At 24.1% G+C, this 27,101-nt stretch overlaps 2 protein-coding genes across 5 annotated transcripts in view; one reads left to right on the top strand and one right to left on the bottom strand.

Annotated features, from left to right (window-relative positions):
• LOC122507799 (facilitated trehalose transporter Tret1) overlaps positions 1-18,267 on the bottom strand; it is a 31,273-nt gene extending 13,006 nt beyond the window's left edge. The window contains exons 1-2 of one of the 4 annotated variants that reach the window (XM_043620709.1): positions 18,059-18,267; positions 3,206-3,634 (exon numbers count right to left, since the gene is read on the bottom strand). In XM_043620709.1, coding sequence (XP_043476644.1) covers positions 3,206-3,634; positions 18,059-18,088 — 459 coding nt within the window. In that variant the 5' untranslated portion in view covers positions 18,089-18,267. Of the gene's footprint in view, positions 1-3,205; positions 3,635-4,176; positions 4,364-5,708; positions 5,955-15,306; positions 15,909-18,058 lie in introns of those variants that run through there. The other 3 variants (XM_043620706.1, XM_043620708.1, XM_043620707.1) reach the window with 3 other exon arrangements.
• Positions 1-26,892, top strand: part of LOC122507800 (RING-box protein 2) — a 43,246-nt gene extending 16,354 nt beyond the window's left edge. The window contains exon 2 of the mRNA XM_043620711.1: positions 26,264-26,892. Coding sequence (XP_043476646.1) covers positions 26,264-26,445 — 182 coding nt within the window. The 3' untranslated portion in view covers positions 26,446-26,892. The remainder of the gene's footprint in view (positions 1-26,263) is intronic.
• The last annotated feature ends 209 nt before the right edge of the window (positions 26,893-27,101 follow it).

The following is a 27,101-nucleotide window of genomic DNA, read 5'->3' as shown; positions in this document are numbered from 1 at the left end:
TAAAAATTATCTGACATGTCGTTGGAAAATTTATAGCATTATTGTTATTTTATTGGGGTATTTTTATCCGACACATTCTGATTGTAATAAAAACAATGAGTTCAATTAGAAGGGAATTTTATTCGTCAAATAGCGTTATATTGAATTAAGTGAAGTAATTGCGATAGTTGTTATTTGATAATCAGGTGCATCAACAATAAATGCATCTGTAACTGTTTTCGTAAAGAAAATTTTTCTGTTTGTAAATTGAAATTTCTAATTAAATTTTAATTTAACGTAATTAATAATAAAAGCAATAATAATAGGAGTAATAATAATAATAACAACAACAATAATAATGATCTTGATTATCATTAAAAATGAGATAAAATATTATTAAAAATAATCTAAAATGTAAGACATAAAACAATAAATATATTCTTTAAATAAATGTACGTACATCTATTAAAAAATATTATAAATTATTTGATTCAGTGTTATGGAAACAAATACGAATCTGTCATTCAATTCACTCTCAATAAAAAAACTTTACGCACTTTCTTTTCAAATCATTGACCTTAATGGCTTCATTTTGAACCTACCGAATTTTAAAATGACTCATTGTGCTATTTATATGAAAAAAAAATTGCTCCTAGAATTATTACGTGACTTATAAAATAATTTTCGTATATTTGCATGAATTCGTGCATTATTTCTGTAAGCAGCAAAATTTTGAAGGTTCAAATGAACGAAGTATTTTTTATTAAAAATACTTTCAAAAAATTACTTATTTTGATAGAAATAAAAAAATTTAATTTTACATTTAAAAACTTTATTATTAACATTTTTTTTATTGTTTATTAAATTATTTAAATTGTATTTATTGTCTGCGTATTGAATAATTTTTAACTCAATTATTGTTTGTTGAATAATTCTCATTATTGCGTTTATTGATTTTTAAACAAATAATATTTTAAATTCTATACAATTATTTTTTTTTAAACAGTCTCTGTATATACTTGAATTTATTATAATAAATTGTTGAGGGAAAGTATTTGGTTTTTATGTAAGTCAAGGAAAATAGAAAAATTAATGCGAGGAAAAATGAAGGAAAATATTGAATAAATTTTTCCTATTGTCTTTGTTTTGTTTTATTTTGTAATTTTGGACTGATTATTATTGCTTATTGAAATTCAATTTTTTTACGTTCCTTTTCTTTTTAGTTATGTAAGTGGGAAATTATTTGAAAATTGATTATTATTTTGGACAAAATATAAAAAAATTACATAAGGAATTAGAAATTCTAATGTTTTTATACATATATATCTGTGTTTTACGGCTGCCTTTACTCGCACTTGTACTACTGAAAGTACAATCTGACGTAAAAGTTTTGTTTCATTTCGGTTTTTAATATTGTTAATTATTCAATATTTATAATTATTGATAATTTTTCAATTGATCATTAATTATTAATTTGGAAAAAATTTTACTTACTAGTGTAAATAAATTTTTTTATTAAATTTATAACAACAAATTCTTTATTAAAGTGAATAAATTTTTTCTTTTTACATTTAAATCAATATTTTTAATTTGATACCTAATTTTTTAATTTTTAAAATTGAAATTTTTTAATTTAGAAATTAATTCTTAATTAAGTAAATGTTTACTTTTAATTAATTTTCATTTCAGTTGACTTTTAAAGATATTTAATATTATAGAAAAATAAATCCGTTCATTTGAACTTTAGGAAAATAACTTACTTTTGATTGAAAAAAATCTCTTTCAAAAGTTTTAGTACCATTTTACTGGGCGATTACAGAAAAATTACTATTTTTTTTTTGTTTTTTTGAAAAGGGAAATTTCTTATGAAATTTTGCAAATTTTTTTGTTTGTTTATATGAGAAACTTTGAATCTTTTTTCTATATTAAAGAAGGAAACTTTCCAATGTCGTTCCTTGAATGACAAAACCAAGATAAACCAGTTTAATAGTATTAAGAACAATGTTTCTTCTTACAAGAAGGAAATATCTACTTCTAGTTTTTACTCACAATTGTAGGAAATAGTGACTGTTTTTTTCTACTTTTTCATGGATAAATTTATCTAATATTTTATTCGATAATTTTTCCACTCCTATTCATTTATTAATGTTAATAAATAATAATAATATAATTGATATTATAATATTAATAATAATAAAAATGACAACAATAATAATAATTATTATTCATTTATTTATTATCATTATTATTATTATTACTACTATTATTATTGTTATTTTTGTCATCCTTGCTGTTATATTTTATGTTATGATTTGTTTATTTTATTTTTGCAATTATAATTATTTTTTTTTATTGTAATTATTATAATAATTTTTTTTTAATTTTTATATTCGATTTTTTTTATTGCCAATGGTTTTGGAAATACTTATTGTAGATTAATGAAAAACCGCCAGATGGCACAATGTTTACGTTATCTGATGATGTAACATTAATGCTATAATTTTCCTTATGTGAAGCTGAACGCTTTTCTTTTTGGAATAAAAAAAATGGCTTTTAAAAAATGTAAACAGAAAAAATACTTATTAGGTACAATTTTTTTTATCTCTAAATAATTATAAGCTTTAATACCTATTCATGTTCTAATTATTGTTAGTGAATAAATTTTTCTTTCTCTTATTAATTTATAAATATTATACTGAAAAAAAATTTACTTGATTCAAATAAACTATTATTTGACTATTATCAAATAAATATTTGAGTCAATTAAATGGTATTTGCTTCAATTACTGAAATTATTATTAATTTAAATATAATTTATTTGAATTAAATATAAGTATTTGATTCAATGTAATATTTATTTGATAATAGACAAATATCGTGTAATTAATTTAAATAAAAATTATTTGGTTTAATGTTTTAATTGAATTGAAATTTAATTTAATTGAAAAAGTAATTTTTTCAGTGCAATTATATTTAGTTCAATTTTAATTATGAACGTCATTATTGATTATAATTGTAATTTTTAATCACAATTTTGATTCTTATATTGTAATCATTAATTATAATTTTAATTCTAATTATAATGCGGAAAATTTAATTCTATCTTATAAATGAGACAAATCCCATTAAAAAGGAACCAAATCCTTTATCGTCTCACTTTATCAGGTTCGACTGAATGCAAAAAATGGTTAAAATTTTGAATTGGATTAATTTTTGTGTAACATACCTGTGTGGCATATTTAGAGTAGAAACTAATTTTTTTCGACGACCCCCTTCCAAATTGAAATGAGACCTTGTCCTTTGCATTTTCCAATTCCATGATATCTTTATTATCGTGAGATTGTGAATCTTTTAAAAGTGGATCTAATTGCTTGTAGTTAGTGTCAGATCCTTTGCCCAATGGATCGTAAATTTGTGCTCTTGTAATTGGATTTTGATGATTGATCTTCAAATTCTCAGCATAGTAATTTTTTGTCGTTGATTTTTGATTTTCGTTAATGGATAAATTTTTCTTCCTCTCCTCAATTAAATCCACCTGACTGTTGAATGAACTGACACTTGTCAGGAGGGTTGTATTTGAGGCACAATCCAATTCCAAATTTGAATTCGGCGCTAATGTGTGAACTCTCTTGTAATTTGGAAGGATCGCGTGATCCTGTAATTGATAAGAAAAAATTGTGATTAATTTTAATTATAAAATACAATATCAATTTTGCTGAATATTTTTTTTTTATTTTTTCTTTACTTTTTTTTTTATTTATTCTCTATACTTATTTTTTATTTATTCTCTACTTATTTTTTATTTATTATTTACTGATTTTTTATTTATAATTTATTTTTTACACATTTTTTATTTATTTTTTAGTAAATTTTAATTATTTTATTACATTTAAAAAAAAATTATTGCTTTGTTCCTTCTTGGAAATTAGAATTTATTTTCCGGGAAAAAACGAATAAAATAACTTTCTCTACTTTCGCAGTAAAAACTGAAATGTCTGGACTTTCTGAATTTTTACTATTTTTTAGAGTAAATTTTACCATTTTCAAAGTAACTTTTTTTTAGTAAATTTTTGTAAAATTGATTTTGAAAAATGGTAAAAGTTGACATATAGAAATAGGCAAAAAAATTTTGACGTTATTTGTTTACACAATTCGACGCAATTAAAGGGAATATTTATATCAATAAGAATCATTTACCATAGGAACGTTTATTATTGAATGAATTATTGATGAATTGTTATTTATATCGAATTTTGACATATTCGTTAATTGTCAATATTTACTGCGTAATTGTCAATGCACTAAAAAATAAAATGCGTTAATTTTATTTAAAATTTTGAAAAATTTAGTCAAAAGCTATATAAACTTGATATTATAGCGTTTTCGTAAATACTGAAGTAAAATTACAATTAAGAATCTGTCGGTCATTGAACTCGTGAAAACAATAAAGAAACGACAATTATCAATATAAGGACAGAGAAACAACAGAAGAATTTATTTTATTCACTTTTGTTGGTAAATTTTTATTTAAGCGCTAAATTCGAAAATTAAATTGAATTCTCTCTAAAAATGTGAAAATGTGAGAGAAAAATCAAAAAAAAAATTTTTTTTAATTAGGTACACATTGTTGGTGAATTTTATTTGTTATGTTTTACATTCGAATTGTTTTTTTTTGGATTTGGTTCAGTAGCCTAAATACTCAATCGGCAATTTTTTGAATTAAGATTTTTAATTCGATGTCATTTTTAAATTTTTCGAAAAATGTAAATTTATTTTTAGTTCTATTCATTATTTTTATTAAGTATTCACAAAATTTATTTTCTTCATTTTTTTTTGTGACTGAATTTAATTTCGTTAATTTTTTACTTTGAAAGAACAAATTTTTTTTCTGATAAATTTCAAAAATTACTATAGACAAAAATTGAAAACAATATTATATTTTTAACAAATTTATTGTCGCTCCTAATTTGAACGTGCAAAATTTTAGAAATATTTGAATTACAAATTTTAAACGTTCAAATGAACAAAATTTATTTATTTTTTCTTTAAATTCAAATATGTTTAAAAAAAATTCTGAACGTTCATCTAAACGAAATATTTTTTCGATATAAATATTTTATGAATTACTCATTAAAATAAAAATCGAAAACATAAAATATACTAAAAGTTTTGAAAATTAAAATCAATGAAAGGTATTTATTTCCTCTTTCAAATTCCAATTTTATTAAAATAGTTATATAATAATTCCAGTAAAAAATAATTTATAATGTTGCGCAAAATATTTAATTAACGTTTTTGGTTTTTGTATTTTTTAAAAAATTTTTACTTTAAAACTTTCTAAATATTTTCTTAATAAAATATATATTTTTTATAAACAAATTTCTTATTGCAAAAAAAAAATAAATATTTCGTTGATTTGAACGTTCTGAACTTTAGGGTTATTTTTAAATTCAACTGTAATAATGTATTGCGTCACTTATTGAAATTTAATTTATAAAGTTTCAAAATGTTTAATTCACGTTTTTGATTTTTAATTTAGTTTATAATTTTAGAAAATATTTATAATGAAACAATATTTTGTTTATTTGAACGTTTAGAATTTTTGGAATTTTGGTTTTACAATAGTTATTTTTTTACTTTTCTCCCAGTAGGAAGAGCATATATTTTTTTCGAAAATTACTTTTTGATTAAAATATCAAATTAATATCACTTTCTGCTAAATTACTCACCAATATTCGCGAAGGCAATATTAAATTTTGATTCATCTTTTCTCTTTTTTTTAATTGTAGATTTTGTTAAAAATTTTTTTGCAACACAATACACAAAATAACACTTTTCCTTAGACACAAGAGAGGTGAATAAGTGGGGTAAGGAATAAAACTATAAAAAATAATTTATTAAAAACGAAGATTTAATGAATCTTGAATTTTTAATTAAGAAGTTAAAATTACTGGTAAGAAGATTTGATCAATCTTCAATTTTTAAATAAGAAATGAAAATTACTGGTAATTTAATTAATTAATATTTAATTAATCTTGAATTTTGAATTAAAAAGTTAAAATTACAGATAAAAAGAAACGTTTTATTAACGTTAAACTATATTTGTACTTTTGTTCCGGGCATAATAGAAAAGCGCACTATTTGAAGACTCAAGTAAAACTGATAGATTTTCAAGGGTAGAAAATGACAATTCTTGCCTGAAAGGTATAAAAGGTTTACTAATTATATTATGGTGGGAGGTGATGAGTTGTGCTTGTATATATGGGATTTTTCAAAAGTAATAAGCCAAATTCTTTTGCAGGTAAAATATCGTTCGAGCGATAATCCGAGGAGTAAAAGCAATTAAGCAAACGTAGGCGCATTTTTAGATACTTTGTATTGATAAATCATCGTATAATAACCGTTGAAAATACTTTTTTCGACTTGAAAAGAAAGTTTTTGACGAAAAAGTTGGAAATTTTAATCGAAAAATTTTTTTTTTATTTTTAAATTCGTTGCTTCTTTTGGAACGTGTCTCTAATAGTTTGAAGTAGAAAGAAATTAATTTCGTTCGTTTAACAGTTCAAAACTTTAGAGACATAAAAATTTGTTTTCGCATTTTGTAAACGCAAATTTTTTTTCAATCCTTTTCTATTTAATTTTTTCAAATTCGTTCTTTAATCCCTAAAAAAATTGAATTAAACAAATAATTGAACGTAATTGAAATCCAACAATTAAAAATTATTCCTTTGAATTTTTTTTCTATAAGGCAAACATTATTTCTTGAGATAAATAAAATTTATTATGATTTTAATAGTGGATGTAATATGGCGCCAATAATTAAAAACAATATTCTTCTTGGGGGAAAAAAAAAGTTGTTTTTTTCTTTTTTTTGCTATGTAGACCGCATTTATCGTGTGTTGTGCAAGTTTAATCGTAAATTTTATATTAGCAGAGATAAAAAGATCGATTTGAAATCTCTCTCTCTCTCTCTCTCTCTCTCTATTTTTCTTCTTTTTCGTTCTCAATAAATATCCAGAAAATGTGAAATATCCATTATAAACAAAACTGGACAATACTGGTGTAAAATTCTTCTTCTTACGCTCTCTTCTCGTGATATCTCGCGAAGAGAAACATTTCTATCACGTGATACTTGCGCCACGCAGTTTTTTTCTTTTTTCTTTTAAATTTATAGTGATTTTTATCAATTTAATAGACCGGAATTGGGTGATTATTTTTAGTTTTGTAATTAATAATATGTTGACCTAATTTTTCTGCTTTAGAGGGAAACAATTTTTAGTTTTCGTTTTTATTTGCAATTTTGAAATTAATTAAATTAAATTAACGATAAGTGCAAACAATTCGGAACGTTCAAATAAACAAAAGAATTTTTTTATATTAAATTTTTCAAAATTGTTAACTGCAATAAAAAACTAAGACGGAAATTTCAACCTAAAATTCTAAACGTTCTAATGACCGAAATTTATTTATTTCTTCTAGAAATTAAATTTTTATTATATACTTTTTTATTATATTTTTTTACTATTTTTACTTTTTTTACTATTATTGTATAATTTTGCGTTATTGGACAAAAAAATTTATTATTAAGTTTTTAAATGTCAAATTTAAATTTTTAATTTTTATTCCAATATCAGTAATTAATGAAAATATTAAAAAATATTTTTAATAAAAAATATTTCGTTCAGTTGAACGTTCAAAATTTGTATATAAAAAAAATAAATTAAACTTTTTGAAACTATAATTTATTTTTTAATAAGTGACGGAATATTGTTTTTAACATTTGAATTTAAAAAATAAATAAATGAATTTTGTTCATTTAGACGTTCAAAACTTTTGGGTCATTTAAAATTAAGTTTTAAATTAATAATTAAATTAAAATTTAGAAATTTTTAAATAATTTAAAATAATTGTTTTCCATTAAGAAAATTTATAATTAAATGGAAATAATATTTTATTTTAAATAGTAGAAATTTTAAGTTGCAAATAAATTTAGAAAAGAAGTTCAATAAAAATTTTAGCGGTTTTCTGTTATTTAAAACAGTAATTAGTTTATTAATTTAAAAATAATTGTTTACTTATTTTTAATAATTATGTCCTTTACTATGTAATTTGCAGTACCAATTTTTTTCGCGAATTGTAATAGAAATTTAAAAAAAAATTGGAGAACGATTTCAAATTCATTTCCACATTAGAGAAAAATTTCGAGGAAAACAATTTTTTTTTTTAAATTATTTTTATCAATTTTTAATAATTTTTTTTTATTTTTTGAAAGAATAATTAAAAGATTTCATGATTGAAAATATTGTGCATTAAATAATTTAAATGATATTGGGAGTTATGTCTTTATTCTTCTTTTTGGAAAATGTAAAACGTTAGTTAAGTTAAAAAAAACTCGGTTCACTTTTTTTATAGTAGTTTTTCTTTTTAATTTTGTCCCGAATAGTTAAAAAAAATGTGTCTGTAAACTAATATAAATTTTACCTATGAAAACTAAATTATAACTAAAATTAAAAAATTACCTTAAAAACTTAAAGAACGATTCGCTTGTTTTCTCTAATTACAATATTCACAACAATTAACTCAAAGAAACAGTAGAAACTATAATGAAGGGTTAATAAATGAAGTTGATGTATTTATATGGGTTGTTTATCGGAATTGTATTAGTATTTGAGAGATGACCGAATGATGATGAACCAATAAGAAAAAGGAAAGACATTTGAGAAAAAAAATGCGTGATGCTGGTTGTTGAGTGATTATTTGACTTTTCTCATGTACATTACAATGATAACCTCAATGAACTTTATAACTAAACTTTGAATTCCTCTGTATACATTTATTGTGAAAAATTCATTAACATCTTTTGTTGAAAATGTAGGCAAAAAAAAAAATTTTTATTTGTATGTAACATATATTGTATGTTTTGAAAAATAAATATTTTTCCCCCTTTTTTTGTTGGCAGAGAGAATTAATTAACGATTTTTTAAAATTTGAAAGTGATTAAAGTCCATTTCTCGGCATAATATCGAAATTTACTATTTATAACAATGAAATCTATTAATATTCTTTTATTAGAAAAAAATGCGATTGAAATTAAATAATATAATTGAATTTTTTGTAGTAATAGTAAATAATAGTAAAATAATAAAGAAGTAATTAAGTTCGCAAAAAATTAAGGAAGAAGTTTCTTTTTTGCAAATTTTCTTTCGATATTTAAATCAAGCGCGCTTTTATTGCCGCGAAGTTTGAAAAAAACCGTTCACGTTTCTTCGAGTATTTTTTGAAAATTTTCTCCTAATCGTAAAAAATTTCTGCTTTTTTAATTAAATAATTTATTTAATAATTAATAGAACTTTTATTTTTCCATCATTGCTGGATATTATATAGTTCAGAAATATTATTAACTTTTAAAACATTTTGCAAATTTATAATTAAGATAGTTTGCAAATTTATAATTGAGACATTTTGCGATATTTATAATTAAATTAATAATTTATTATTTTTTTTTATATAAAAGCTCAAGAATAACAGTAAATGGGGTCAGGTTAAAAATTTCATAAAAATATTTCTGGTCATGAGCAGACTTAGTATTAGTAGGGAAAGGTTATACAAAGTCTGTCAACAGTGCTTTTTTTTATTACAAAAATTACGTATTACATCATTATCATATATATACAATTTACATCATTTGCTTTTTTATGAACTATTTTTGGAATTTTTTCTATTTTCTGTTTATTCTCTTATTTCAATGTTCTATTTTATTTATCTTCTATTATTTTTCAAAAATTTTTTGATTTTTTTCTTCATATTTTGTACCAGAAGCAAAATTAAAAATTGTAAATTGAAAATTACAAATCATAATATTAATAATTTATTGATTATTTATATATTTCTTGTGTAAACGGGCTTAGAAAATAAAAATGCCCTTTCGTTCCAATAGTACTAAAAATTATTTTTAAAATAATAATAATCGTGGATTACAATAAAAATGCAATAAATAAAATACAGTCGAACCTGTTGGAATGCAACTCTATTTTTAAAATTTGGTTCTATTCAAAAATGTCCAACAAGTATTATTTTCACTTAGTTGCAGAATATTATAAAAATTTTACAAAAATTAAATTATAAAAACAATTTTTTAACGATTACTTACTGTAATAAAATTTAAAAAATCAAGTTGCATTCCAACAGGTTTCACTGTACAATAAAAAAAATTGCCTTTCGTACTAATAGTAAAAAAATTAATAATAATCGTAATAACAATAATAATAATAGTAATAATAACAAATAATAATAAAAAAAATAATCATTTATTTTTTATTTATTATCAATCATCCCCAATAATATTATTGTTATAATAACATTATTATTACATAATGATTCTCTTTAAGAGTTGACGTTAATTTAAAAAGAAAAATTTTCTGTTTGCAATTTTTTTCTATTTTTATAAATAAATAATAGACATAAAAATAAAAATATTATCACGAGACTAGCACGCGTTGGCTTATTGTATACATGTAACGCAAATGAGTTGAGTGGCGCCAAATCGTCTACTCTTCCTCTACGTGAAATTACGTCAATTACAGTTATTCATATATGATATCAATAAGTTCACTGGGTCGGTAAATTATCAATTTTACTGACATTCATTTATATTAAAGGTGTAGAAATTTACTTATCATACGTGAAAAAATTAATTGCAACAAACAATTTCTTTTCACTTTATTTTAATTTTGATTTTATTATTTATTTTTACATTAAAATTACATTAACATTTTTTTCATAATAACAAAGTAAAGAAAAGTTTTTTTTTAACTAATAATTTTATAAAGTTTATAAATATGTGTCGAAAAATGAAAAAAATTTGTTTTTTACTTTAAAGTATAGAAATTTAATCATAATATTTTAATAATAGTTGAGTAAAATTTAATAAGTAATCATTTTCAGAAATAAATTTTAATGTTAATCTACTTATTATAAAAATAAGATTTGAGAGTGAAATATGTAATATTCTTCAGAAAGATAGTTTAAAATTTTAATAATTACCGCGCAATTTAAAAGTCATTGTTTAAGTATTCTCATATCACTTTAGTGCTGATAATAATTATAACTAAAATCTATCAGTTTTTTATTATTAATTGTAAAAATAAAGCTGATAAAAGTATTCAATTATTATTTGTAAACTGCCATAATAATTTTAAATGAATTTAATTGAAAATATAAAAAAAACTTAGATTTAAAAAAAAATTTTTAAACTAAAATTCTTCAGAAATTAGTTTAATTTTTTACCTAATATATAATTAATTGATTATTAAAAATAATGGATTTATAGAAGAATATTTTAGTTAAAAACACTAAAACAAATTGAATTTTGAAGCAATTACAAATGATTGCAGAAATTCAATTATTTTCAAAAGTAGTAAAACTCTACTCAGAAATTCAATTATTTTCAATAATTTTAATAAAATTCTTGGCAAAATTTTAATTATTTTCAAAAACTTTCCTCAATTCAATGATTTTTAATATCTACTACTTTAATAACAATTCCTAGAAGAATTCAATTAATTAAAAAAAAATTTAATAAAATTCTATGCAAACATTTAATTATTTTCATAAATAATAAAACTCAATGCTAAATTTCAATTATTTTTAATACAATTTTAATGGAATTCCTCGAAAAAAGTTATTATTTTTAAAAATTTTATTAAAATTTATCAAAGAAATTTAATTATTTTAATAACCTTTGCTACAATTTATTCATGAAAATTTAAGTATTATTTTCAATAAATTTTTAATTAAATTTCTTTAAAAAATAAAATTATTTTCAAAAATTTTAATGAAATTTTTTCAAAAAAATTTCGAAAAAATCAATTATTTAAAACAATGTTCATAAAATTCTTATGAAGGATTAAATTACTTTCAAAAATAATAAAATTTTTCACAGAAATTTAATTCTTTTTAAATATTTTAATAAACTTTTACACAAAAATTCAAATATTTTGAAAAATAATAAAATTCTTCCCTGTAATTAAATTATTTTTGAGAATTATAATAAAATTTCTAGCAACTATAGGTATTCAATTATTTTCATAAATAATAAAATTCATAGCAGGATTTCAATTATTTTTAATACAATTTTTATCAAATTTCTCAAAAAATACAATTATTCTTAAAAATTTTATTAAAATTTATCAAGAGAATTCAATTATTTAAAAATTTGTTGATGAAATTCTTTATGAAAATTCAATTTAAAGAAACATTCAATTGTTTAATAAAATATTTATTTTTATAGTTAATTAATTGAATTCTCGTAGAATTTTCTACTAAATATTGATTTGAAAAATGAATTTCAAATTAAAATCTTTGAAAATTTAAACTTTTCATACTTTTAATTGAGAATTCTATAGAATTAATTTTTCTCAATAAGTTTAATGGAATTTTTTTTAATTATTTGAAGTTTTTAATTTCTAATATATTTAATTGAAGAATGTCAGAATAATCGAAATTTCGTAAAATGAAATTATAAACAAAATAATATGAAAATTCACAAATAACTTTTTCAAATATTATTTAAAAAAATTGACTTAAAGAATAGTTTTAGTTGAAAATTCTAGAAATGAATAATCGTAATGATGAAAATAATTTTTGTAGAAGTTACACTAACAAAGTAGCAAGTTTTGTTGATACTTAAATAAATAATATAATAATATTCTTATATGTTATTGAATTTCAAATTTTTGAACATCTTAATTTCTATAAAAAAAATAATGATTAAATATTTATTTAAAAATTAAGTTATTGATGTGTTCGAATAATTTTTGTTTTAAGAACCTGGAAAAATTCCGTTTTTAAACCTGAAAAACCTGGAAAAGTCAGGGAATTTGAAAAGAGCAAAAGCGTAACAACCCTGAAAATAAATAAATTGTAATAAATATAATTCTGTTTTTCTTGATTATGCCAAAAGATTATGGGGGGTACAAAAAAATTCGATTATATTTTAAATATACTATTCGGGAATTAATGCCGTATATATATAAGCGTTATAAACAATGAATCTAAAATTAGAAATATCCAAAGACTAGTTAATAAATTGACAACAAAAATAGAAACAGGGAGGGTCTATTGTTTTGTTATGTACACCATATATTGCCATCAGTTGAACTTTTAATTGATCTTTTTATCGCTATGGAAAGATCTCGAACACTCCACTAAATCAGACTATATATTGATTTATAATCAACAGATTATCAATAATCAATAATCAGAATTAGTTATGATAAACTACTCAAGAAACGTGTAATTATTATTTTTTCTTTCAATCCAGTCAAAGTGGATAATTACGATTAGAATTTAATGCTTTCTCAAGAAGACGAAAACGAAAAATTTCTTCAACGAAAATTAAAAGAACAATTAAAATTTTTTTTATTACATGTTTTGCAATTTTTGGTTTTTAAAAAAATTTTGATTTTTTGTCACGGTTTTTTCGGATTTTTCAAAAAATCCACGACAAAAAATCAAAATTATCACCCTCCCCCACCTGATTCCAGTTGAAAATAATTTCTTATGATTTCTGACATTAGTATGTTTAATAAATGTAGAAAAAAAATTGGATCTGAGGCGGGGAAATAGAAATTGTTTCGAAATTTCTGAATTTTCGAAAAATCGGTAACAAAAAAAATGTCAAAATCGTTGCCCTCCCCGACCTGGTTCCACTTGAAAATAATTTCTAATGGCTTCTATCATTAGTATTTATAATTAAATTTAAAAAAAAATTGGATCTGAGGCGGGGAAATAGAAATTATTACGTATTATATTTTTCGTCGAACAAACGTTGGTAACTTCAGTTTCATGTTTATTGTCTTAAATATATTTTCTCAATAACAATATTTCTCGAAAAATGTTAATAGAAATGTTAAAAATTTTCCTTTTCTTTTTATAATATATATTTTTCACTTTTATGACAAAAATTTTTAACGCCCCTCTATACATAAAAAATGAGTCGATAACGAACTTATAGTCTTCGCAATTCATGAACTCCGATAAGAACACGTGACCATCAAAAATACATATTCTGTTTATTCTATTCCATGATGACTTGTTACAAAATACATATAATTCAAAGGCGATACGGGTAATTTTCTGTATTTAAATTAACACCATTGAAATTTTCCTTAAAGCGCAAACTCGAATCAATAAAACGAGCTACATTCTAGGTCTGCTCTCATCCACTTTTTGTTCATATATGTATATATAAGGTGCTTGTCAGCTGTGGATCGAAAGGTAAAGTACAAGGTGAAGGTCAGGGGTAGTAGTTTGTTTCAAGAGAATCCCACTAGAGGGAAATGTGTAGCAAAATTCGAAAAAATAGCCCAAGGACTTTTCTTTCTTTCTTTTTCTTTTGCTAAATTATTATCGTGTTCAATTAGGACTTAATCATAGGAGAAATGAGAAAATTTTCTTTTTTTTTTGAAAAAGAAAAGATTGACGCCAAAGAGAAGATATTTATTTGTAAGAACGTGTGTGCATTTACTTGAGGCAACGGAAATACATGGAACTTTCCAGAAGTCAAGTGGGAGTGAGATAGGAGGCAAAGAAAAGCAAAGAATTTCATGTGGGAGAGAGAGAGGAAACGAGAACCCGTTGCTAAGCCGGTGTTTCGAAAGGAACCTATTTTTGAATTAGTTGCATCATTTTTGAAATTAAGGGAAGTACGTTGCAATTCAAATTTGCAAACAAATTAAAATAATTAGCTGAAATAAATATTTGGGGAGGTTAGTATTGTATTCCTGTAGGTCATGTTTCGGTTCTTTTTTTTTTATTTTCGTCCATAATTTATTTTTTCGTTTATCTACCGATCGTTAAACTAATCTCTGTCAATAGTAAATTTGTTTAAATTTAAATAAAATGGTATTATAATAAGAGTAGTTTGCCGGTTATCAAATTCGTGGTAGATAAGGATGATTACATATGGTAATTGCAACAAGTGACGAATGTTTACTTTACATTTTGCACAGTGCCAAAAATAAGTGCTGCATTAGTTTTTTATTTGTCGGGTTTAACTTGGTCTCTGGTCAACGATGCTAAAGATCGGATTTAATATATACAAAGATATGTTTCAAAGGAAATGGTATTCATTCTACAGTGGATTTTAAGCAAAGTTTCAAAAATACTGAATCTTTCGATTTTTGACTAATGGTACTTTTTGGTTGTTGTATCATGTTGTGAAAGTAGTGTGTCATGTTGTAAAAGCAGCAAGACTAGATGCAGTTTAGTTTGATTATGATTCTCATTTGCTAAAATTTTTTGCCAGTAAAAGTGATGCGTTCTTACCTTCGATTTTGCAAAAGGCATCACACACAGGGGCCATGGTTGCATCATCTGCCTTCTCTTAGATGAGGACATTTTTGCTGTCACCTCCTTCTCACTATTTGTATTTTTAATTTATCGAAAACCGTTTTTGAAATAAAAACCGTTTTGTTTAGGGTTAAAATTCTTTTTTCAACTAATAATTGGTGTTTCAAATCGTGTGAATGCCGGCACACGTGGTTGTGTTATGACAGAACTCGAGGGAAAAAGCCGACTCAGTGCCGTTGCTTAATATTAGAGGAAATGCGCGCCTCCTACTGGCAATCCTGTTTTGTAATTTTCACACAGCACTTTTCCTTTGACCTTCGCAATCCTAATGTCTAATTTTTCAACCCTTAACAATCAAACAAAGTCAATAATCATTCAAGTTGAGTGTTCGCACTCAAGTCAATAATCCCTTGATTGAAATAACTTTCTTTATTGGTATATATACAAAAGTGGGTGAATAGGGGACAATCCGACTATCGTAATTGAAATTATTTTTCACGACACTTCTGGTTTTTCAGTATATGATTACTGGTTTCGCGATATGAAAAATGTATTTCGCTTTATATGTTTGGCAAGTTTGTTAATCAGATCGCGGGGTTTGTCTTTTATATATACGCTGTTGAGACCTGAAGCACCGCCTCCTTCTTTCTGAACTGATTTGGAAGGGGAAACTCGCGGTTAGTTGTGCGAATTGATCTCAGGATTGAAAAAGACCCAGACCAGGAGGCATGGTTCATTGCCGGTCGTTTCTAATGGTGCGATGATCTTAGAAAGAGGTGTATTTAGGAAGAATGAATTCTGCATACATGGGGAAATTTTTATTCTCAATTTTCTTCAAAATCTTTACTATTTTTATTTTAGTAGCATCTTTAAATTTTGTTATCATAGTTATTGGATAACAATTGATTACAAGAGGCATACCATCTATAAAGTTATATCATGCGTTTGTAATTGTCATGCAATTGCGTGTCATTTCACATTGTTTGAGTCATATATATATGTATCATTCTTGATAACCAAGTTCGTTTACTTTACTTTTTTTGTTTCACTTTTTTTTACTTTCTTTCCCAGCAATTCAGTATTCTACTTTTGTCTGCAGGATTCTTTCACGAAAGGAAATAATTTGTGGGTACTGCTAGAATTATATCTAGCGCCCATAATTTTGGTCATGCCGAAATTGGTTGGTAGTTGATAAAATTCTTTCGAAATGTTTTAGTAATTAGTAGTATTTTAAATTTAGTAGTTAGAAAACTAGTAAGAAAAATTGTATAAAAAAATCTATAGTCAGTTTTGGATTCGGTTTCTGGCAGTATTAAAATTTAAAAAATGATGCAATCCTATCAAAAGAGAATTTGAACTTCAAAATCTATATGCAGTTATGGCTATATGGTAGATAACTAAGCTATCTTCAGATGCAACATTTTCAGAACAGCTTTTCGCGAAGGGGTCGAATAAACGAAATCTGCTCGAGGTGCATTACTTCTAATGTTATTACATTATGTTATTACTTAATGTTAATAGATATTGTACTGATGACAATTGCTTCAAATTTCGATTAATTAAAAACAAGTTTAGTCAAAACTGTGCTAAAGTTTGATAAATTATACCAATAAGTCATCAATGGTATTAATAAAAATATCAAGGGAGGAAAATTTACTTCCTACAGCAGAATAAGATTGAGTAGAATACAGAGTATACAGTTAATTAATATTAACTGTTTTATTGATTGTGTAACATAGAAACTGGTAGTTCTTGATCTTGTATTATCAACCGTTTAAAGCAGATCCATTGAAAAGTTTCCATCATTTAAGAGAGAGATAGGATTTTTTTTATGGACAGCAGTAAAAATTGTGGCACTTTTCGACCACACAGAAAAGATTCTGTATGCAATTTACACTTTAGCAAACTTGATCTATTATTTGTTACTTAGAAAAGTAAAAGGTGAAAAGAAAAGGAAAAAAAGTGCAGTAGTGTCTTCCTTGTGGAATATTCGCGAAGTTCGAACTCGATCGAGTTTGTCTCTATAACCAGTCCTTGGTTGTGATCAGTCGCACGTATTCGATGCTTCTCTAACGTACATTTCTTTGATCCCTATATTCGTCTTTCTTATTCTCTTGTTGTACCAAGATATTTATCTTGTTGGTTATTTGCCACAGCAAACTTAACTGACTTACGCACAAAGATCCAAAAAGAAATAAATAAAAACCCTAGTCTCATAATTGTGGAAGATTTTTGCATCAATAATGATGATTCATTTGAGAAAAACGAAATTCTAATATTAATTTATTCACATAGTCAAGAACTTTCGAACGAAAAATAAGAAAAAAGCCATACAAGAAAGAATATTTGAAACCTTGAAAGAGAATTTGGTTTACAGAAATAGAAAATTCAGGTTCGATACACTTTTAGTACTTTGTTTTTTGGTGTTTCTATTTGTGGATAATTTTTATTATTTTTAGGACCGGTTGATTCACCTGTTGATAAATTTATCCCGAATATATTAACAGGTGGATCAACTGGATCTTTTCTTTTTTTCGTCTTTATCGTTAGGTTTATATATATTTAAACGATGGAAAATTTTATTCTTTATGTCATCTTTTTTTACCGATGAGAAATGTGTATGAAAACTGGTTTTTAAAGTATATATAAATATATAATTACTGAATTATTAATTATTACAGTATGAGTTTATTTCCATTTCATTGAATTTTTAAATTTCTTTAAATACCTTTTCTGCCATTTCCACAACTTCTTCCATGTTTTTAATTAGTGGCACGTGTAAAAAAATCTTTAGACACTGAAAAATATAACTAATTTAAGTAAAATGGTAATTTGACAAAGAAATGTCAGCAGTAAAGCCGTCCCCACGTTGTGAAAAAAAGTCGTGAAAAATTTCTCAAAAAAATTTTAGCACACTGCAATGAATGAATATTATACGGAATATGATCCTCTCATTACTTGAAACTCGTCTTTTCTATGGATGAGAAACATATATCAGATGTGGATTATTTACATATTATGTAGAGATTACATTTATTGTAAAAGAGATAAAATTGACAACTTGTTCTTTAAAGATGATTTATATTAATCTCCACACAGATTCTGCAAAATTTCAATTTCTACGAAGTTATATTGCTATTAGTAAAAAAATAAAATATAACAAATAAATTTAGCAGATTAGATAGTATTTTTTTCGTTGGAATTTTTACTTCTCTTCCTGTTTTCAATTTTTTTTTTTTTAATTGCAAGCGTAGATTTTTCATCTGCTTCTTTTATAAGAAAAGAGTATATATAGAATTTTTGTTGAAAAAAAACTTTTTGACAGAATTGCGAGCAGAATTGTTCCAAAGATTTATCTGAGACATGTTTCTTTCATTAATTTTATAGTCCTAATTGTTTATTGACAATTGAAAATCACTGAGATAACATCGTCATCTGACAGTCAAGTCATAATCAGTGCATGAAGCTGACACTTTGTATTAGTTGACATTTACTTTTAAATATACATATAGGTAACATTTTTTTTAAGTCTGAAAAAAACATACATGTAGGTAATATTGTCTTTATTCCGATGGTAGTTAAAAAGAAATTTATTTTCCATTTAAATGAAATGAAGTTGTGGTTACAATGGAAGTTATATATAAATAAAAATAGATAATAATTGTTTCTCTGTCTATTATTTACGGATGGTATTATATAACGTGTAACATAAAATTAATACACAGAAGAAGCTTTATAAGGATATTTACGGAAAACATTTCAAAAAAAGAGGATATTAAAAACAAATGATTGCTGCTGCTTTTTCTATCGATGTTTATTGTTTTCATTTTTACACCTAAAGTAACGGTGTAATTTTTTATGCAAAGCAATCAAAAGTGCAGGTTAATATTCTGTTATCTTTTATGTTCTCTAAATTTGTATCAGCGATAAGTGTATATTTGTTTCAATCAATATGCATACACTATGATGCATCTGTAGCAAGTCACTGAAATTGAAAACTTACTCAAAGCTGATTCAAATTTGGAATGTGCATAAGATTTTGAAAATCCGTTTGTCTGTTATATACATCAGTACAAAAACAATTCGGTAAAATAGTATTAAAAATACGAACAATAGAACTTATGTTGCACACTTGTATTTAGTATTACACTTGTAAGTTCTGTTAGTTAAAGTAAACAGAAAGATTTTTGAAAAATTTACCAACAATTGTCAGACTTACAACTGTAGCTGACTTTTAATTTTTCAAAAATACGGAACAAAAAATACTATACCTGATAATTTTGTTAAATAAATCCAATTTTTAATTCACAATCGTTGGGGAAATGATTAGTGGAACAAAGCTTTTAATAAAGCAACACAAACCGATATAAATATTGTTAATTAAATAAACAAATGTCCATTAAAAAAACAATTCCTTTTATATTACAAAAAACAACTATAAAAACTAGATTTTTTTTCTATTAAAAAATTAGTCTATGCACTCACCAGTTGATAAAAAACTTTTCGTCAAAGGAATTTAAATTAAATTAAAAAAAGATATATTTCTCTTCTTAAAGACACTGGAGGTACTAAATTTAAAAATTAAACTCCAAAATGTAATTTTGAGTAGAGATTATATAGTCTTCTATATATCTGTATAGAAGACGGGCCTCAAAAATTTCGACCAATAGGAGACGAATTTGGAGAGGTGTAACTAATTGGGTATTTAGTGATAAACAATAGGATAAAGTGAAGATAGTTATAAAAAAAGATAATGACCTATTACTATATCTCTGGTATAGCATTAATTGCTCATATCTATAAATTAACAACCTTCAAACAATTTAAGTATAACGATTTTTATGTTTCAGAATATTTCGAGAAATTATTTTTTAATTTTTCATATTATTATTATTTTTATCTTACCAAAATTGTCAACTTTATCTTTATATAATTAAATATTGTGTTATTTAACTTAATAAAAGGCGCTATGTATTTAACAATAAGGGCCTTTAGAAACTGATTGGTCATTAAACTATAATATAATTACTGTTTTTTTTTGTAATCATTAATATTTATTAGAAAACTGACAAAGACGTTACACTTTTTTTCTTGTCATGTTCTCATTGTTTCTTGTTATTATTTTTTCCACTATAAAAATTATTCCTTGAAACTGTTTTTTTATGTGTGTCCTTGCATTTTCGAATTAGTATTATTTTTTTTGTTTGTTTTTTAATGAAAAATGTTAACTTTATTGTAACATCGGATACACGTGAAATAATTTGTGTATCTTTTACCTATATAATAATTATGTCCGTATTTTTCAAAGAATTTAATGATTTAACGTTAATTTTTAATTATTGTTTGGTTTATACATTGATTGTGTATTTTCTGAAGGTTATTTTCATGTTGTAAATACAGTTATTGGATTTTCTTTTAATTGTTGGAGGCATTCTTATCATTTTTATCAAATATTATCAAATTAATAGTTTGTTTTACTTTAATGTCGCACGTTTTTTTTTTTGGGAAAGACGTCAATGTTTCTAAAGTAATATATAAACATTAGTTTGACGCCAGTTTTATTGGAAGGATGGAGGAGGGTTAAGGTTTGATATGTATCGATTTATTTGAATAGTAGATCGGTAATTCAAAGTAAGGTAATTTACCTAGATCAGGCAAGGGTCCTGGTGGCATGTGGACTAATGAAAAAATTCCGTTAGTAGGAAAAGGATAGACATATCTTCGTAATTTTCTTTCTAATAGGATTTTCTAGTTTGTCCACATGCCACCAGGGCCCCTGTAGGATCTAGGTAAATTATCTTAGATGCAAACCTCTGATGTCCTAACATTTTTTTAGTGTGGCGATAAAAAGTTCATAAATGTAGTTTCAGAGAACATTTTTTTTTTATTTATTTATAGGTACATTCGTCTTAAGCCTTACTAGTTATATAGATGTTTTACATGGTAGAGTTTTCTCTCGGTTTTCTTTACAATAAATCTTATATTATAACTTAATACTAAATGTTGCGTCTACAGAACGACTTGAATTTAGGAATATTTACCTGGACCACTCTGTTTATTAGGTTTTCACGCCAGAGGATTAGGAAATAGTTTCAGACGTCCGACGTTCGGGACAAACAGAATAGAGTACCCTAAATAAACTGTTCAGAAGCATGAGTACACATCTAATTATCAGCAGTAGCTTAGGTACTATTAGTCTGGTATTTTCAGAGCTGGACATGTAAGGCATCAATAAAGAGCATGAAAACTATTCAAGATCGTAAAAGATCCAAATGTCGAAATTTCCTAATGATGTTCGATTGTGGTTCAGGTTTAGCGACGTCCTCGAATAGAACAAAAATGCAACTATAGGGTCTATACAATAGTGATTAGAATTGTCTAGGAAAAGCTAGGACTTAGCTAATTTCTAGAAACCGAAGGCAAACACTAGAAACTTTAGGCGAACTTTGTTGAATGATAAATCCGGACTTTAAACTTGGGAGCAAACCATACGAAAAAGGTAGACCTGCAGATTAAAATCGAAAGTAACAGCAAAATCCTTGTTGAACATCGTACCTCTTTGCCTCTCATCGCTGACATCATCAAGGTTTTCGATAGTATAGGTTTGGAGCCTTCGGTGAATCGAAAGATAACACTTGAAATCCCCGATTTGGATTGCCTTACCCAGGTAGAAGTCCTACAATTATTGTAGCAAGTTCTTAAGAAACCAGTAGGCAAAAAAATGATGGTTTAGGATCCAAGTATCAACAGCTGAGACTTGTAGACATCACCGATTAGGAAGAGGCGATCAGAGTGGAGAAATTGGGTCACATAAAAGGAAGGGGATCTTGCCCATTTAGGAAGTGAGTGATAGTCAATAGGTGTTTGACTTATAGCTACAGCAGCCACGTAGGAAGAGATTGCAACGAGGCGAACAGATTAATTTGCAAGGGAATATTGTTCCGAAGCTCGATCTACGATCTTAGGCAAAAATTTTGCAACTATGGATTGGTAGGGGAAAGACCCTGACATATCCCTTGGTATCTAAATTTCCAAAAAGTTTTAGCTGCATTAGACAACAGTTTTTAGTTCGAAAGAAATATTTTAATCTGTTGTTTTGAAATAAATAATGAAAAAAAAGTAACAGAACCTTTATGCGAAGTTAAGGAAAACTGTTTTTTTTTTGTTGTATTCTACAGAAAGAATTTGTAAACATTAATAAATGAAAATAGACACATTTGTCAACTGTAGGAAATGATTAGTAACTTCCTAAGGAAAATTTGCTGACCTCATGCTTCTTCTCAGACATTATAAGATATTTCAAAATTAACAGTATATCTACATTTTAGCACACCTATTCATTATTTCGAAGACTTCTAATTTACCAGAAAGCTTTAAAAGAAATGTCGATTAACTTAACGCTCAATAACCTAAAGTGATGTCTTAAGATTTTAGTAATAAACTACATGATAATTAGAAACTAATTTCCAGTCACGCACTTAAAATTTGCACGTTTTTAAAAAATAATTTTCATGTAGTAAATAGATTAATTTATAATATCAGAGATAATGAAAATTCAAACACTATCTGGAATATATTCTGGAAATTACCGAATGAAAGTAAACGAATATGCAAAAGTGAAAAGTAAGACGATACCACATATGTAGTGTATTGAAAAGAAAAGGAAGACATCGATAGAGTGGAAATTTACCAACGCATTAAGTCTGTCAATACTATAAAAACTGAGAGATGAGGAAATGAATGGATTTTATTTCGCTCAGTTTTTTTTTATTATAATTCTTTTTGAGATAAATTCTGATATAGTTTTAATTCATTCATCCAGAACGTCAACTAAAGAAAAAAAAATAAGAACACTTTTTTTCCGAACAGTAAATCCGCAATGCTAAAATTAACTTATAAAATAACTTTATTACCATTATAACAAATGCGTTTCCGCATAAAAATAGCGAATTACCTACATGACAGGAGGAAATGTTCATTTTTATTTATTAATAATAGAACTAATTAATTATTAAAGATAGAACTGATTAATAATTAATTAACCTGTATATAAGTAACCAACATATATGTTGCTTTACTAAAAAGTGAAAGAAAATAATATATGATAATTTTACTCGTAATTTTATGATAATATTTCACCAATACATATATGGGATTTAAATTTTAAAGTATAATAATTATTGCAACATTGTTAATGGTAATTTAAGATATATTAAGATTTAAAATATAATTAATGGAAATTGATAAATTTTTAAGTCCATCGAGTCACATTGAAATGATAAAGAATTATCTAGTGGAGATGGTAATGATTCTCACTTATACAAAAAAAAAAGTCCGGAGACGTGTATATGATTCGACCAATCAGCTCTCTAGATCTTGGAGGCACGTCTTATTTCTTTATCCGATCCCCTGGCGAGCGTCAGTGCTCTTCAATTTAATATTATATGAATATTGATTGATCGCTTTATTAATAATTTATTGAGGTAATTCACCAATGAGCTAATCATTATCAGTATATAGGTATAAATAAATATTCAAGTTCGATTATTTGATTTTAATAACAGGAATGACAGTATTATAATTTATTCTAGTATTTAATTATTAATATCACGATTGTTGTACATAATTATTAATTCTAGTAATTAATTCTAATTAATATTAATAATGTTAATAATAATTGTGACGCGCTTCTTAGGAAAGTACATTAGAAACAATTCATTTTAAGGATTATGTTTGTGTTATTTTTTTCAATAAATAACATCAAAGATAATTCACCTAGATTCGATAGGGGTCCTGGTGGCCTGTGGACTAACTAAAAAATCCCATTAGAAAGAAAAGAATAGACATATCTTTGTCCTTTTCTTAATTTAATTAATTATTATAATACATAATTTAATATAATTTCTTTTATTAGTAAATGAACATTAATTAACTTAATATTAAATTAATAATTACTGTGAATAATAATTATAATAAAATTAAGTAAAAAATTAATAATTTTTGTCATCGAATTGTTGCAAAGAATTTTATCAAAAAATTTAATAATAATTGAATTCCTTCAAAGGATTTTATTAAAATTTTTAAAAATCCTAATTAAATTCTTTTGAAGAATTTCTTTGAATTGTTTTTAAACTAATAGAGTTTCTTTAATAATTTTAATTGAAAATTTTGAAAGCAATTGAATTTTATGAAGAAGAATTTTATTAAAAGTGAATTGAAAATAATTGAATTCTTGCGAAGAATTTTACTATTTATAAAAATAATTGAATTAAGAATATTTGAATTCATCCGAGGAATTCAATTAAAATTGTTTTGAAAATAATTGAATTCCTGCAAAGGATTTTACTATTTATAAAAATAATTGAAATGTTTCGAATAATTTATTAAAATTTTAAGAAATAATTAAATTGTTATAAAGAACTTTATAGAAATATTTGAAAATAATGAAATTTTTCGCGAAATTCAATTAAAGTTGTTTCGAAAATAATGGAATTTCTTTAAAGAATTTTATTAAAATTAAATATATTCAAAATAATTGAATTCATCACAAGAATTTTATTATTTCTTGAAAATAATTGAATTCTTTCAATTTTTTTGACAAATATATATTTTTAAAAATTGCATTGAAAGTAATTCAATTTCTACATAGAATTTTTTAAAAACATTTTGAGAATAATTGAATTATTTTTAGAGAATTTTAAATTCTTGTTGAAATTGCATTTTATGGAAATTTTTGAAAATAATTAAATTCTTTCATGAAATTTTATTTAAATTTGATTAAAAATAATTTAATTTCTGCAAAGAATTTTAGTATTTATAAAAATAGTTGAATTGTTTCGAAGAATTTATTAAAATTTTAGGAAATAATTGAAATTTATGTAAATATTTCAAATGAATTCATCTGAGGAATTCAATTTAAATTGTTTTGAAAATAATTGAATTCCTGCAAAGAATTTTAATATTGAATTTTTGCGAAGAATTTTACTATTTATAAAAATAATTGAATTTTTTCGAAGAATTTATTAAAATTTTAGAAAAAAATTGAATTTTTTCGAAATGTGTTAATAATTTAAAAAAAAAATTGAATTCTTCGGAGGAACTCAATTAACATTGTGATAATCATTGAATTTTTGTAAAGATTTTATTGTTTAAAAAAAATAATTGAATTCTTGCGAAGAATTTTACTATTTATAAAAATAATTGAATTTTTTCGAAGAATTTATTAAAATTTTAGGAAATAATTGAAATTTATAGAAATATTTCAAAATATTTGAATTCATCCGAGGAATTCAATTAAAATTGTTTTGAAAATAATTGAAATTCTGCAAAGAATTTTATTATTTATAAAATTAATTGAATTCCTGCGAAGAATTTTACTGTTTATAAAAATAATTGAATTTTTTTGAAGGATTTATTAAAATTTTAGAAAAAATTGAATTTTTTCGAAATGTGTTAAAATTTTTTAAGAAAATTCAATTCTTCCGAGGAATTTAATTTAAATTGTTCTGATAATCATTGAATTTTGGTAAAGATTTTACTATTTAAAAAATAATTGAATTGTTTAGAAGGATTTTTTTAAATTTTAGAAAATATTTGAATTCTTTCTTGAAATTTTATTAAAATTTTTGAAAATATGAACAATAATAATTATTTTTATACTTAAAAAGTGAATTTTATTAAAATTTTTGATTGTGAAATTATTTAGAAAATTTTTATTTGAAAATAAATATTTTGTAATTTGCATAACAATATAATAAATTGAATGTCACGTTTAACATTTGCTAGTTATTATAATAAAATTAAATGCAAAATTAATATAATTTCTATCAAATATTCAAATCATGAATATTATTTGATTTTAAAAATTTAATTTTTGTTTCATAATAAATATTTTTGTTTTAATTTGTAATTTTTTTTTTTCGTCAATTTTCAGATGCGTGTTTGCGTTGTCAAGCGGAAAGTAAAAAGGACTTCTATGGAAGGCAGGACTGTGTGGTCGTCTGGGGAGAGTGTAATCATTCTTTTCATTATTGCTGCATGTCACTTTGGGTGAAACAAAATAATCGCTGTCCACTTTGTCAGCAAGAATGGTCAATTCAACGCATGGGCAAATAAAATATTTTTTTTCCACCAACCAAATGAGATCGTCACTTTCAATATTCCAACGAATCAGCCATTTTTTTCTACACACCTTGCAAGAATATGAACACCTTCTACCGGTATAGTTAATTTTTTTTTTATATTTATAAATAAGATTAATTATAATTATTCGATACTGGAAACATGATGTCATTCCATATCGTATAGTATCTCTGCAACATATTGTTAAAATTAATGATCAAAGGATATTAATTTATGTCTAGTAATTATACAAAAGAGGAATAATATTTCCTTTCTGAGTTGAGATTGAAACTCATCGTATTGGTATAAATATTTTTCAAAAAAGTAGAATATATTGTAATTTTTTATGAACGAATTTGTTTTCAACTTTTGACACTTGACGAAACTTTAGCAATATTGATGATAGAATTTTTTTTGAAAATAAATTGTTTACTAGGAAAAGTTACTACTTCTTTATTTTGATATTGAAAGGGAAAAAGTATTGTCTAGTCAGGTGAATAATAATTTGATTCGAACAAGTTTGATAAGTACTGATTTACTTTTTCTGTAAGTAATATTCTTAATGACTGTATATGTAAACTGAAATACTTTCTAGCATTACGTTTTACCATTCCTTTAAAATACTTAATAGACTTCATTATTTGAAGCAA

Source organism: Leptopilina heterotoma, unplaced genomic scaffold (genome assembly GCF_015476425.1).
Source record: "Leptopilina heterotoma isolate Lh14 unplaced genomic scaffold, ASM1547642v1 Lhet_51, whole genome shotgun sequence".
NCBI lineage: Eukaryota > Metazoa > Arthropoda > Insecta > Hymenoptera > Figitidae > Leptopilina > Leptopilina heterotoma.
Note: the sequence above shows the minus strand (reverse complement) of the source record. Positions and strands in the feature narration are given on the sequence as shown.